At 44.4% G+C, this 14700-nt stretch overlaps 1 protein-coding gene across 1 annotated transcript in view; it reads left to right on the top strand.

Moving 5' to 3' along the window:
* dnah9 (dynein, axonemal, heavy chain 9) overlaps positions 1–14700 on the top strand; it is a 119895-nt gene that overhangs the window by 31335 nt on the left and 73860 nt on the right. Inside the window, exons 33-43 of the mRNA XM_036955698.1 lie at positions 1476–1633; positions 1996–2134; positions 3700–3987; positions 7383–7593; positions 7707–7834; positions 7909–8017; positions 8209–8356; positions 8605–8779; positions 9994–10167; positions 10536–10743; positions 11219–11384. Coding sequence (XP_036811593.1) covers positions 1476–1633; positions 1996–2134; positions 3700–3987; positions 7383–7593; positions 7707–7834; positions 7909–8017; positions 8209–8356; positions 8605–8779; positions 9994–10167; positions 10536–10743; positions 11219–11384 — 1904 coding nt within the window. The remainder of the gene's footprint in view (positions 1–1475; positions 1634–1995; positions 2135–3699; positions 3988–7382; positions 7594–7706; positions 7835–7908; positions 8018–8208; positions 8357–8604; positions 8780–9993; positions 10168–10535; positions 10744–11218; positions 11385–14700) is intronic.

Here is a 14700-nt window from a genome sequence, read left to right on the forward strand (position 1 = left end):
ATTTACCTTTGAAGAACTTCTGATGTTTTCAATGAGGATACTCTCAGTTATATAGCAGATGCTCAGTTTTTCCAAAAAGATTCTTTGTGTATTAGAAATAGCTCCGTTTTATACATCACATTTGGCTACCAAAAAAAATCCGAAAATTCAGTCCTCAAAACGCGAACTTTTTTCCAAATTAACTCCATAATATCGACTGAAAACATGGCAAACGTTGTTTAGAATCAATCATCAAGGTGTTTTTCACATATCTCTTCATTGATACATCGTTCTTGGACACATGGTTTCTCCCCTATATCAAATGGAAAAGTACGAGCAGCTGGCAATTGCGCACCGAATTCCACGCAGGACACCAGGCGGACACTTGGAAAATGTAGTCTCTTATGGTCAATCTTCCAATGATATGCCTACAAATACGTCACAATGCTGCTAAGACCTTGGGCGAACGACAGAAAGTGTAGGCTCATTCCTTGCGCAATCACAGCCATATAAGGAGACAATGGAAAACAGAGCTTCAGAAATTCTGCTAATTCCTGGTTGATGCATCATCTTGGTTTCGCCTGTAGAATGAGTTCTGGGGCACTTACAGACAAAATCTTTGCAGATTCTGAAACTTCAGAGTGTTTTCTTTCAAAAACTGTCAAGAATATGCATAGTCGAGCATCTTTTCGTGACAAAATATCGCGCTTAAAACGGGAACGTTTTTTATCCAAAAATGAAATAGCGCCCCTAGAGATCTAACAGGTTAAGAGCTGCAGTGCATCTCCTCATGTACTGCACCAGATTTGCCAGTTCTTGCTGTGAGATTTTACCCCACTCTTCCACCAAGGCACCTGCGAGTTCCCAGAGATTTCTGGGGGGAATGGCCCTAGCCCTCACCCTCCAATCCAATAGGTCCCAGACATGCTCAATGGGATTGAGATCCAGAGTCTTCGCTGCCCTTGGCAGAACACTGACATTCCTGTCTTGCAGGAAATCATACACAGAACGAGCAGTATGGCTGGTGGCATTGTCATGCTGCAGGATCATGTCAGGATGAGCCTGCAGGAAGGGTACCACATGTGGGAGAAGGATGTCTTCCCTGTAACGCACAGCATTGAGATTGCCTGCAATGACAACAAGCTCAGTCCGATGATGTTGTGACACACCTCCACCTCCGAATCGATCCCGCTCCAGAGGCCTCTTTAGTGTCCTAAGTTTTCATAACTCTGACCTTAATTGCCTACCGTCTGTAAGCTGTTAGTGTTTTAATGACCGTTCCACAGGTGCATGTTCATTAATTGTTTATGGTTCATTGAACAAGCATGGGAAACAGTGTTTAAACCCTCTACAATGTGAAGTTATTTGGATTTTTATGAATTATCTTTGAAAGACAGGGTCCTGAAAAAGGGCTGTTTCTTTTTTTGCTGAGTTTAGTTCCTGACTGTCTTATATCTCTATATATCTCTGTATATCTATATATCTGTCCTGTCCAGGTGAAGAGCATCCAGGACGCCATCCGAGACAAGAAGCAGAGGTTTAACTTCATGGGCGAGGAGGTGAATCTTTTCCCCTCTGTAGGTATCTTCATCACCATGAACCCAGGCTACGCTGGCAGGACCGAACTACCTGAGAATCTCAAGGCCCTGTTTAGGTAACACACGGAACACGCACGAAAGTGTTTCCTTGTTTTTTAAAATGCTATAATGTCATTTTTTTTAACAGTGAAATGATGAGACTGATTGGAAAAACAAAGATGAGTTACCTCTTTCAAGGCATTCACCGTGGGATGTTTATGATAATGTTGATGGACGAATAGCTGACCAATGACAATGAATATATTTCAGTCCCATAGTTACATGTAGTTCTCTTGGTGAACTAAATGTCCCCGACGAGATTTGTACCAGGATTGACTAGAAGCCACATGACTGTGTCAGCCCTCTGAACTAAATCTTACTCTCTATTTCTCCCTCCTTCCTTCTCTCTTTCCCTCTCTACCTCCCTCCCTCTCTGTAGGCCTTGTGCCATGGTAGTACCAGACTTTGAATTGATCTGTGAGATCATGTTGGTGGCTGAAGGTTTCCTCGATGCCAGAGTCCTGGCAAGGAAGTTCATCACCCTCTACACACTCTGCAAAGAGCTGCTTTCCAAACAAGTACAGTATGCTTCAGATGCCTGATCTTATGCAGTAGCTCCATTATAGCCTGGTCCCTTGTCTGTTTGTGCTGGCTTGCCAACTCACATGGTCATTGTGGCAAGACAATGACCATACAGTAGGATTTGGCAAGACAGCACAAACAGATCTGGGACTAGGCTAGGCTAGCTCCATTATGTCCATATTGGTTATTACACAAAAATGGCTCGATATAGAGAAGAACTGAGTCATGACCGCAGTAAAATTCAATGTGACTGCTGAGTCATGGTAATCTCCTGTTATGCACTCTGGACATGCATTAGTAGTACGATCATCAGGTAACTAATGGCCTGGTACTCAGGGCTCTATTTAAGCAATAAGGCATGGGGGGGTGTGGTATATGGCCAATATACCACGTCTAAAGGATGTTATTTTGCATGGCGCAACGGGGAGTGCCTGGATACAGCCCTTAGCTATGGCATATTAGTCATGGGGCGGCAGGGTAGCCTAGTGGTTGGAGCATTGGACTAGTAACCGAAAGGTTGCAAGTTCGAATCCCCGAGCTGACAAGGTACTGCCCCTGAACAGGCAGTTAACCCACTGTTCCTAGGCCGTCATTGAAAATAAGAATTTGTTCTTAACCGACTTGCCTAGTAAAATAAAGGAAAAATAAATATACCACAAACCCCCGAGGTCCCTTATTGCTATTTTAAACTGGTTATCAATGTAATTGGAGCAGCACAAATACATGTTTTGTCATACCCGTGGTATACGGCTGTCAGCCAATCAGCATTCAGGGCTCAAACCACCCAGTTTCTAATATGAAATAACTTGCTTTGTGCAAACTTGTGTGTAAAAAGATAAATGTATAGATTAACGTGTTAGAATATCTTGTTTGGGCCTCCCGAGAGGCCCAGTGGTCTAAGGCATCACTACAGACCCTGGTTCGTTCCCAGGCTGTGTCGCAACCGGCCGTGACTGGGAGACCCATGAGGTGATGCACAATTGGCCCAGTGTCGTTTCGGGTTAGGGGACAGTCTGGCCGGCCTGGACGTCCTTGTTCCATTGCACTCTAGCGACTCCTTGTGGCGGGCTGGGCACATGCACACTGTATGGTGTTTCCTCCGACACATTGGTGCAGCTGGCTTCTGGGTTAAGCGAGCAGTGTGTCAAGAAGCAGTGCGGCTTGGCAGGGTCGTGTTTCGGAGGATTCATGGCTCTCGACCGTCACCTCTCCTGAGTCCGTACGAGAGTTGCAGCAATGGGACAAGATTGTAACTACCAATTGGATATCACGAAAAAGGGCTAAAAAATATGTTTAAAATATGTGTGACCATTTGTCCTTGTCTTACTTTCAAAATATGTTCAGCTGAAACCAGAAAAAAGGACACAATCATGTTTGGCATTTCAAAACAACAAAGACTATGCTTTGTCTGTCTAGTAAACAAGCACTTTCGGAAACTTTTGGTACATCCATTTCTATCCCTTCCATTACATTTCTATCCCTTCCATTACACATCTTTGTCATTCTTGGAAAAGGAAAATGTGCCTTAAATATTAATGTTCCGTCTCTCCCTGGTCTCCAGGACCACTATGACTGGGGGTTGAGGGCCATCAAGTCTGTCCTGGTGGTGGCTGGCTCCCTGAAGCGGGGTGACCCAGATCGGCCTGAGGACCAGGTCCTCATGCGGGCTCTGAGAGACTTCAACATCCCTAAGATCGTGACAGATGACATGCCAGTGTTCATGGGGCTTATCGGAGACCTGTTCCCTGCTCTGGACGTCCCCAGGAAGAGAGACCTGGAGTTTGAGAAGCATGTCAAGCAGTCTGTGCTGGACCTCAAATTACAGGCTGAGGATAACTTTGTACTGAAGGTGAGTTGTAATTACCGGTTGACCAGGGTGGGCTGTTTCAGCCTTTAGAGAGTGTTGGTTAAAAGTTACAGTGCCTTGGTCCGAGATACTGTTGTGAAGAAGTTTAAAGCCGGATTTGGATACAAAAAGATTTCCCAAGCTTTAAACATCCCAAGGAGCACTGTGCAAGCGATAATATTGAAATGGAAGGAGTATCAGACCACTGCAAATCTACCAAGACCTGGCTGTCCCTCTAAACTTTCAGCTCATACAAGGAGAAGACTGATCAGAGATGCAGCCAAGAGGCCCATGATCACTCTGGATGAACTGCAGAGATCTACAGCTGAGGTGGGAGTCTCTGTCCATAGGACAACAATCAGTCGTATATTGCACAAATCTGGCCTTTATGGAAGAGTGGCAAGAAGAAAGCCATTTCTTAAAGATATCCATAAAAAGTGTTGTTTAAAGTTTGCCACAAGCCACCTGGGAGACACACCAAACATGTGGAAGAAGGTGCTCTGGTCAGATGAAACCAAAATTGAACTTTTTGGCAACAATGCAAAACGTTATGTTTGGCGTAAAAGCAACACAGCTCATCACCCTGAACACACCATCCCCACTGTCAAACATGGTGGTGGCAGCATCATGGTTTGGGCCTGCTTTTCTTCAGCAGGGACAGGGAAGATGGTTAAAATTGATGGGAAGATGGATGGAGCCAAATACAGGACCATTCTGGAAGAAAACCTGATGGAGTCTGCAAAAGACCTGAGACTGGGACGGAGATTTGTCTTCCAACAAGACAATGATCCAAAACATAAAGCAAAATCTACAATGGAATGGTTCAAAAATAAACATATCCAGGTGTTAGAATGGCCAAGTCAAAGTCCAGACCTGAATCCAATCGAGAATCTGTGGAAAGAAATGAAAACTGCTGTTCACAAATGCTCTCCATCCAACCTCACTGAGCTCGAGCTGTTTTGCAAGGAGGAATGGGAAAAAATGTCAGTCTCTCGATGTGCAAAACTGATAGAGACATACCCCAAGCGACTTACAGCTGTAATCGCAGCAAAAGGTGGCGCTACAAAGTATTAACTTAAGGGGGTTGAATAATTTTGCACGCCCAATTTTTCAGTTTTTGATTTGTTAAAAAAGTTTGAAATATCCAATAAATGTCGTTCCACTTCATGATTGTGTCCCACTTGTTGTTGATTCTCCACAAAAAAATACAGTTTTATATCTTTATATTTGAAGCCTGAAATGTGGCAAAAGGTCGCAAAGTTCAAGGGGGCCGAATACTTTCGCAAGGCACTATGTTTTCATGTTGATGAATGACTTAATGAATGAAACAATTCATATATAACAAGTGACCCAGGCCTAGAATCATCCAAAAATACATGAAAAGACACCGTTTTTTGACGGTAGATGATAACCCTGTAAGAGCACAGCCCATAATACTGTAATGTCCCTGACCTTCAATAACACTGCCAGGGAAAAGAAACCACACTTCAATCTTGGTAATTAACAATAAAACAACAAATTCAGCTTTTGCGTTCCTCTGCTACTAGTTCCCTTTTCTCCAAAAGCCATGTACCTGGTGTTGCACTGTACTATATCAGTGGTAAGTACACATTAGTGTCAGAGCAGTCTGGGTTGTTGATGAATCGGCCAAATATACCCAACCCAAACCCTCCGGTTATACTGTAATAACGTCCCAGGTGGAAAGGTCCACCGTCCTTATTCTAGCCATTATGCTGCGTACACACACACACACACACGCACACACATACAATGTCAGAGACAGAGGAAAGCGGGGCCAGGGGAAATGAGTGCAATCTGCAGCAGGTCAAAGCGGTATGGTAGCAACGTAATGACACTCCATCACGCCGCTGTACCGCAAGAGCAGCTCTTAACCCTGCCACTGTCACAGACACCACACATGGATATAAACAGGGAGGGAACAGGCTGATGAGACAACTGCAGGTCAATAATGATCCATTTGTATCGTCTGAACCTTACACTCTCCGTCTCTGTCGGACACCCTATTCCCTGAAGCCATGTTAAACTATATTATAGTGCACGACTTTTGGCCACATTCTGTTGGTCAGTAAGATTAGAGTGAAAGGAGGAAGTCCAGAGGGGAATGGCTTTATTTGACTTTAGTGTTAGCCTCTCATAATGTTAGCCTGTTGTAGTGTTAGCCTGTCATAATGTTAGCCTGTTGTAGTGTTAGCCTCTCATAATGTTAGCCTGTTGTAGTGTTAGCCTGTCATAATGTTAGCCTGTTGTAGTGTTAGCCTCTCATAATGTTAGCCTGTTGTAGTGTTAGCCTGTCATAATGTTAGCCTGTTGTAGTGTTAGCCTCTCATAATTTTTGCCTGTTGTAGTGTTAGCCTCTCATAATTTTTGCCTGTTGTAGTGTTAGCCTCTCATAATGTTAGCCTGTTGTAGTGTTAGCCTGTCATAATGTTAGCCTGTTGTAGTGTTAGCCTCTCATAATGTTAGCCTCTCATAATGTTAGCCTGTCATAATGTTAGCCTGTTGTAGTGTTAGCCTCTCATAATGTTAGCCTGTTGTGGTGTTAGCCTCTCATAATTTTAGTTTGTCGAAGTGTTAGCTTCTCACAATGTTAGCCTGTTGTAGTGTTAGCCTCTCATAATGTTAGCCTCTCATAATGTTAGCCTGTCATAATGTTAGCCTGTTGTAGTGTTAGCCTCTCATAATGTTAGCCTGTTGTGGTGTTAGCCTCTCATAATTTTAGTTTGTCGAAGTGTTAGCCTCTCACAATGTTAGCCTGTTGTACTGTTAGCCTCTCATAATGTTAGCCTGTTGTAGTGTTAGCCGCTTGTAGCGCTAGCATTAGCTCCTGTCAGCTGCCCACATCTCAAATCTAATATCAATGTGGGTCTTTCGGATGCTAACACTATGGTGAGGGTGAATAGCTTGAGTCAATTGCATTGATTGAGAATGCCATCAGTGAGTTTCACTGTGAAAGGAAATATGATTTTCTCTCGCACTCTCGCTCTCTCTCGTTTTCTTACCGTTACAGAGACTTTGATATTTGCCACAATGTACTTTAAATCTGTTATTTTCTCAAGTTCCTGTCACATCCACAATTCAAGTTGTTAATATTTTGTGTATCAAAGTGTTGCTGATATTAATGAGGTGAATTTGATACTTTACATAACACAGATGAGGCTGTTTTAGAGGTAGCATAATTTGTTCTTTCCACACTGTTTGCTGTTTGCTTTATGCAGTAAATACTGCTCTTTCACAGAGATGTAACGTGAGTGACACACTGTATGGTACTGATCTACTCTGCTGCATTGCAGTGTACCATACCATTCTGTATAGCAATACCATACTATTTGTCTCTCCCTTTCTCTCTCTGGCTCTCGCTCTCTCCTTCCTTCCCCCAGGTGGTACAGTTGGAAGAGTTGCTGGCGGTGCGCCACTCTGTGTTTGTGGTGGGTAATGCAGGCACAGGGAAGAGCCAGGTGATGAGGTCTCTCCAACGGACTTACCAGAACATGAAGCGGAGGCCCGTGTGGGCGGACCTCAACCCCAAAGCTGTGACCAATGATGAGCTGTTTGGCATCATCAACCCTGCAACCAGGGAGTGGAGGGATGGTGAGGGGAGGGCATGATGATGACGGTCGTGATGGTGATGGTGATGATGATTGTCATGATGATGATGATGATATGACCAACATATAGACCTTTGATACATGTCTGTTTTCCAGGTCTGTTCTCTAACATCATGCGTGAGCTGGCTAACCTCAGCCACACTGGGCCTAAATGGATCGTACTGGATGGAGACATAGACCCCATGTGGATTGAGTCTCTCAACACTGTCATGGACGACAACAAGGTGTGTGTCTGTCTCCCTGTCTGTGTTTCTCTGTCCGTCTGTGTAATAACTCTCCGTACCTTTCCCTGCATTAGGTGTTAACCCTGGCGAGTAATGAGCGTATCCCTCTCAACCCGACCATGAGGCTGGTGTTTGAGATCAGCCACCTCCGGACTGCTACTCCTGCTACTGTATCTAGAGCTGGTATGCTAGTCATTCGCCTCCTCCATTACCTCTCCTCCTCGTCTCCTTATCCTATCCCTGTCCCCCTGCTCTCCTCTTCTTTTGTTGTTATCCTAGACCACATATTTCACAGTTAGATCACATTTGACATGTATTTGTACGTACCTGTTTACATGTGACTACAGAGTAACAAGCTCTGCTTGTCCCTCCAGGCATTCTGTATATCAACCCAGCAGATCTGGGCTGGAACCCACCTGTATCCAGCTGGATTGACAGGAGGGAGGTCCAATCGGAGAAGGCCAACCTGACAATCCTGTTTGACAAGTACCTCCCCTCATGTCTAGACACCCTCAGGTCCAGGTAACACATCAGCTGTCAGTATGGAATGGTTCATAGTGATCTAGATGGTTCCTCTGGACTGAGGGGAGAGAGACTGTAGACATGGAAGAGGGTGAGAGGGAGTAAGAAAGGTTAGAGAGAGAGAAGACAGAGAGGGCGAGTGACAGAGAACAATAGGCCTAAATAGTGTAAGACATAAAACAAATATATATACTGTATATTTATTTCACTGATGGTCTTACCCCTATGTCTGTAATGTGTGTGGTCAGGTTTAAGAAGATCATCCCAGTCCCGGAGCAGAGTATGGTCCAGATGCTGTGCCATCTGTTGGAGTGTCTGTTAACCCCAGAACACACCCCTCCAGACTGCCCTAAGGAACTCTACGAACTCTACTTTGTCTTCGGTGCTGTCTGGGCCTTCGGAGGTGCCATGTTCCAGGACCAGGTAGGATGGTTGAATGATTCCTATGATTGTGGTTGGTCCTCTGTAGCTCAGTGGGGCTTGCAACACCAGTATAGTGGGTTAGATTCCTAGGACCACCCGTACTTAAAATGTAAGTTGCTTTGGATAAAAGTGTCTCCTAAATGGCATATATTATTATGAAGTATTTTTGTGAGACACATTCCTACGTAGTGGATAAGTGCTTTCCCTCAGAGTCAAAGAATAAAATAAGATTGCTTCGGAAAAAGTGGTATACTTTTATCACGGGTGCAAACGCTTTAGTAAATCGTCATCTAATTCGCTCTCCAACTCCCCTCAAAGGTTCAGATGATGAGAATTGCTTCACATATATTTCAGTAAAGTATGGTGGCTTTCAATGCGAGGACTCCGTACTGTATTGCAGCTTCATCTTCAAAACTAAGTGTATTCCACTCACAGTCCTAAACACTATAGCCGGCTGAATGTTGAACCAGAGGCGAACAAAGTGACGAGCGGTTGCTAAGCAACCCAGACAGCTCCGTACAGTAACCATGTCCATCTACGTTATGGGATAAAACAGTCTCTCCTAGCATACCAATGTGCTCCACTTTATTTCCTTATCTACACTGCATTTATATGCTAAGTGGGTTTATTGACTGTAGAGCAGGGCCTGAACACAGTAGACAGCCTGGAGAGAGGGAAAGGAGAGAGGAGAGAGAGGAAATAACAGCTCAGGGATTTTTATTTTTTACTGATGGGTACCCACTGGCCACAGACGTCATTTCAACATCAAGTTCAACATCAACTCAACATTAAGGTTGAGTTGTTAACTAACGTGAATTCAACGTGAAATCAACAAAAAATGTCCCCCAAGTCATTGGATTTAGGTTCAAATTTCCCTTACATTGATGACTTTTTTGAAAATCCAATTGCTTTTCCACGTTGAATCATCGTCATCACATTGACTTTTCTTGTTGAAATGACATGGAAACAATGTTAACCAGTTTCCACCAGTGGGTAGTTGTTCCACCAGTGGGTAGTTGTTCCACCAGTGGGTAGTTGTTCCACCAGTGGGTAGTTGGATAGGAGTGTCTTTGTTTCATTTGATTGTTTTTTAATGCAGACCGAAAGTATGATCGCAACGCAATAAACCATGGCTTCTTCTTCCAGAAGTATCTCAAGACTATTGAGATTGACCCAATGTTTGTCTCTCCCTGTGTGTGTGTGTGTGTGTGTAGTTGGTGGACTACCGTGTGGAGTTCAGTAAGTGGTGGGTGACAGAGTTTAAGACCATCAAGTTCCCCTCCCAGGGGACCGTGTTTGACTACTACATTGACCCCGACACCAAGAAGTTTGAACCCTGGTCCAAGATGGTGCCCAGGTTCGAGATGGATGCTGATATTCCTCTACAGGTACAGTAAAGTCTTGTGTTATTGGTGTCACTTCATGTCACTTCTATAGTGACATTATACCATGCATTAGCTGCTTCAAAGCTCTTCTATGTAGTCATCGACGGTCTACAGTAAAATATCTTCTCATTACATATTCTTTACAATTTATCAGATGCTCTTTTACCAGATGCTATTCTCCAGAGCAATTTACAATAAGTGAACATCAGTGCGTAAATATTGCACAACATCCGGCTTGAAGGACCACAATAAGTAATGGTTTAGGTTGTAATTGGAGTTGAGTAATCTGATCCTAAATCTGTGGGGAAACACCAACCTGTAGATTATCTACAGTCTATCTGAACTCTGTCCCCTACCTCCCCTCTCCCAAGGCATGTCTGGTCCACACCACAGAGACTATCCGCGTCCGTTACTTCATGGACCGCCTCTTGGAACGCCGCCGGCCCGTCATGCTGGTCGGGAATGCCGGTACTGGGAAGTCTGTTCTGGTCGGAGACAAACTGGGATCACTGGACCAGGAGAAATACATGATCAAAAACGTCCCCTTCAATTATTACACCACCTCTGCCATGCTACAGGGTAGGGAATAGTCTGCTACTACTAGTGTACAACTGCAAATAAATATACTGTAGCCTAGCTGGTTCTCTCCATTCCCGCTTTCTACACTCATCCTCCATCCATCTCTTTCTACACTCATCCTCCATCCATCTTTCTACACTCATCCTCCATCCATCTTTCTACACTCATCCTCTATCCATCTTTCTACACTCATCCTCCATCCATCTTTCTACACTCATCCTCCATCCATCTTTCTACACTCATCCTCCATCCATCTTTCTACACTCATCCTCCATTCATCTTTCTACACTCATCCTCCATTCATCTTTCTACACTCATCCTTCATTCATCTTTCTACACTCATCCTCCATCCATCTCTTTCTACACTCATCCTCCATCCATCTCTTTCTGCACTCATCCTCCATTCATCTCTTTTTACATTCCCATCCCTCTCTCTTTCCACTCTCATCCTCTCCATCTTCCCTCTCTCCTGCAGCGGTGTTGGAGAAGCCCCTGGAGAAGAAGGCAGGCCGTAACTATGGTCCTCCAGGCAGCAGGAGGCTGGTCTACTTCATAGACGATATGAACATGCCAGAGGTGGACGCCTACGGCACCGTGCAGCCACACACACTCATACGCCAACACCTGGACTACAACCACTGGTGAGAGGACGTGCACACACAGACCCTGCAGTCACACACACTCATACCCCAATGTAACAGTGCTCTTGCGTCTGTTCTTGCGTTGTGTACAACCATCGACACAGACTCCAACTTGTAGCACCAATCATGGAGATTTATTCTGATAGATACAGCACAAAATTGCACATAATGCAATTCACGGCTCACCATCCAACAATGCACTCACGCACTGTACAAAATATATGAAACCCCCCCACTAGACACAGTAAGTTGCTAGCTAGTATTGGCGGGAATTCTTTACAACAAAATGCACAACAAATATGCACCGAAAACGCTGCATCTTATGTGTGATGTTCTAATGATATTTACAAACAAATTGATATAAATTGTACTTTAAAATCATCACTTGGGAGTATAAAAATCACTTTTCAACCAACACATTACCGCTGGTTTGGTGCTTGTTCACTGGGACGATTCTAATTTAAACATCCGCCTTCGTAAGCAAGCCACGCAAACCAGCCAATAAGATGCCATATTGAGTAGGTGAAGACAAGACAAAACTAAAAACAAAAGCCCATTGGCTTAACAGTAAAGTGGCAATGTGAATCACCAATATAACCCTGTTACACCAAACACCTGGATTGTGAGGCACAGCTGAGTGAGCATAATAATTCGCTTTTTTAAAATTTTGCTGAACTGATGGCATCTGATGGTCAGTCTGAGGGGATGGAGAGTGCAGTGGTGAGGCTGCCTCTCACACGACTCACCATCCCTCTCTCCCTCCCTCCACTGAGAAAAGTGGACAGTCTTCAAGCTGATGGCGAAACTCAAGTCGCAGTGCATTGTTTCTGCCTCATGCACCAATTAATGTTGTTAATTCGATGTCCAGATGAAGTGAAATATTACTTGATATAAAAAAGAGTCAAGCCGCCAACAACGCAGGCTTACGAAAACACTTTGCTGTAGTCATTCATTACAGCTGCAGTGCTGGTTGTAGCGCGAGTGGAAGTAGGGAGAATGTGCATTTTATGGCATTGCTGAATAACTTAAACATGGATTTACTCATAAAAACAGCAGCGCTTTGCTGTATTCGTTGAATCTCTCACTAGTCATGCTTTTAAAAGTTTTGAAATCTCATTTTCATCTTTGCTGTGTGCTCAAGGCTTCTTTTTACAGTCTATGGCTCAAGGAGACTGCAGACGCTGTGATCTAAGCTATCTGATTTGCCAGCAGTAGGCCTATAGGTGCACTTGATTTGCTCTCTGGGTTCTACCTTCAGACACATGAAATGGTTTAAAATGGGAAACTTTGCCTTCCCGGCGCTAGGGCTTCTGAAACAAGTGCACCTACTGCCAACAGCATGAAACAAATAGCAAAAATAGGAACGCAAGGCTTTATCTTAGTTTTTTTTTACAGAAATGTTTGGTGATTGACTAGGAATGCTTTGGAGATCAACCAGTTGATCAACCGGTTGGTGACCACTGCAGTAGGTGTATACTTTTTGTCCTATGTATTGTTATCACAGATGGAACTTGACAGTGATATTTTATGGAAAAGAACGATGTTCCACTTCATAATTTAAGAACCCCATAAATGACAATTACAGTAAAGGCACATTTGTTCAGAGTTACTGTACCACAGCTCTTTTAAAGAGGGTACTGGCTGGCTAACCATGCTATAGCAAACCTACTGCAGTGAGTTAGTCCAATAATTGATCTGTTATTCAGCTTACTACAGCAGAGCATGTCTTCAGTTTACTATTAAAAGGGACACTCACTGCAGTTGCTGTTACTAAAATATGCTACAACTTAAATGATGTCCAATGTGAGAGCTTGGGCATGTGATTTTCCTTAAAGGGATTGTGTAGTTGGGGCATCAGGCATAGTAAGCGTATTGTAGACACAGCCACAGGGTGTGTGTGTGTGTGTGTGTGTGTGTGTGTGTGTGTGTGTGTGTGTGTGTGTGTGTGTGTGTGTGTGTGTGTGTGTGTGTGTGTGTGTGTGTGTGTGTGTGTGTTACACACGGTCAGCCAGTAGAGTTATGGAGAGTATCTCAGGTATGAAATTGAGAGGGAAAAGGGTGTTACTAAACTATGCTGGCTTAAGGCAGAATTGAGGCGTGCATATTGACAGGAGCACATGAAGAGTGTGTTTCTGTATTTCATTGCAATGTGTATGTGCCTGTGCTTTTGTGTGCCTGTGGACGTGTTTAACTATACTTATGGGGACCAGAAGTCCCCACAAGAATAGTAAACGAACGAAACATTGACATTTTGTTAGTCCCCATACGGTCAAATGTTATATTGAACAAAAATATAGACGCAACATGTAAAGTGTTTCTTGAGCTGAAATAAAAGATCGTAGAAATGTTTCATACACACAAAAAAACGTATTGTGCACAAATTTGTTTACATCGCTGTTAGTGAGCATTTCTCATTTGCCAAGATAATCCATCCACCTGACAGGTGTGGAATATCAAGAAGCTGATTAAACAGTATCACGTTCTTTAAGGATCGTAGACAGGTGCAGGAATGCGTAATAGGGGGTTTTATGACTCCACCCAAAATACATGAACATGACACGGGACGAAGCCCAAAACAAACAAGTATATAAAATACACACGGATGTAACCCAAACAAAAGAGTGAGGTTTAAACCTCTAAAGATTACACGGGGCGAGACCCGTAATAACACTACACAGGACGAGACCCGAAATAACAAGTGCACCAGCAGCGGGACGTAACCGGCTTCAGGGACGACCACAGGGGCACGGTGCACCAGCAGGGGGACGACACCGGCCTCGGGGACGACCACAGGGGCGCGGTGTGGGTCGGGCAGTGCGCCAACAGTGAAAATCACTGTTCCTTGTGCCGACGCACGGCCCGCCAGTTCCTTGTGCCGACGAGGCCCCCGCTGGTGACGAGTGTGCACAGCGTTCCAGGTCTCCTCAGCGCACCCAAACCACTCGTCCACCGCAGGGGCCTCGGTCTGGCTCGAATGCCAAGGTGCCAAGGCCGGCTGATACCCCAATACGCACTGGAAAGGAGTGAGGTTAGTGGAGGAGTTGCGGAGGGAATTCTGCTCATACTCAGCCCAAGGTAGAAAGTCCTTCCACTCCCCCGGCCGGTCCTGACAGTAACACCTTAGGAACCTGCCCACTTCCTGATTGACCCTCTCCACCTGCCCATTAGCTTGAGGATGATACCTTGAGGTGAGACTGACCGTGACCCCAAGGCATTCCATGAACGCTTTCCATACGCGTGAGGTGAACTAAGGACAATGATCTAACACAATGTCCTCTGGGATCCTGTAGTGCCGGAAGACGGGCGTAAAAAGAGC

Source organism: Oncorhynchus mykiss, chromosome 20 (genome assembly GCF_013265735.2).
Source record: "Oncorhynchus mykiss isolate Arlee chromosome 20, USDA_OmykA_1.1, whole genome shotgun sequence".
In the NCBI taxonomy this organism is placed as follows: Eukaryota; Metazoa; Chordata; class Actinopteri; order Salmoniformes; family Salmonidae; genus Oncorhynchus; species Oncorhynchus mykiss.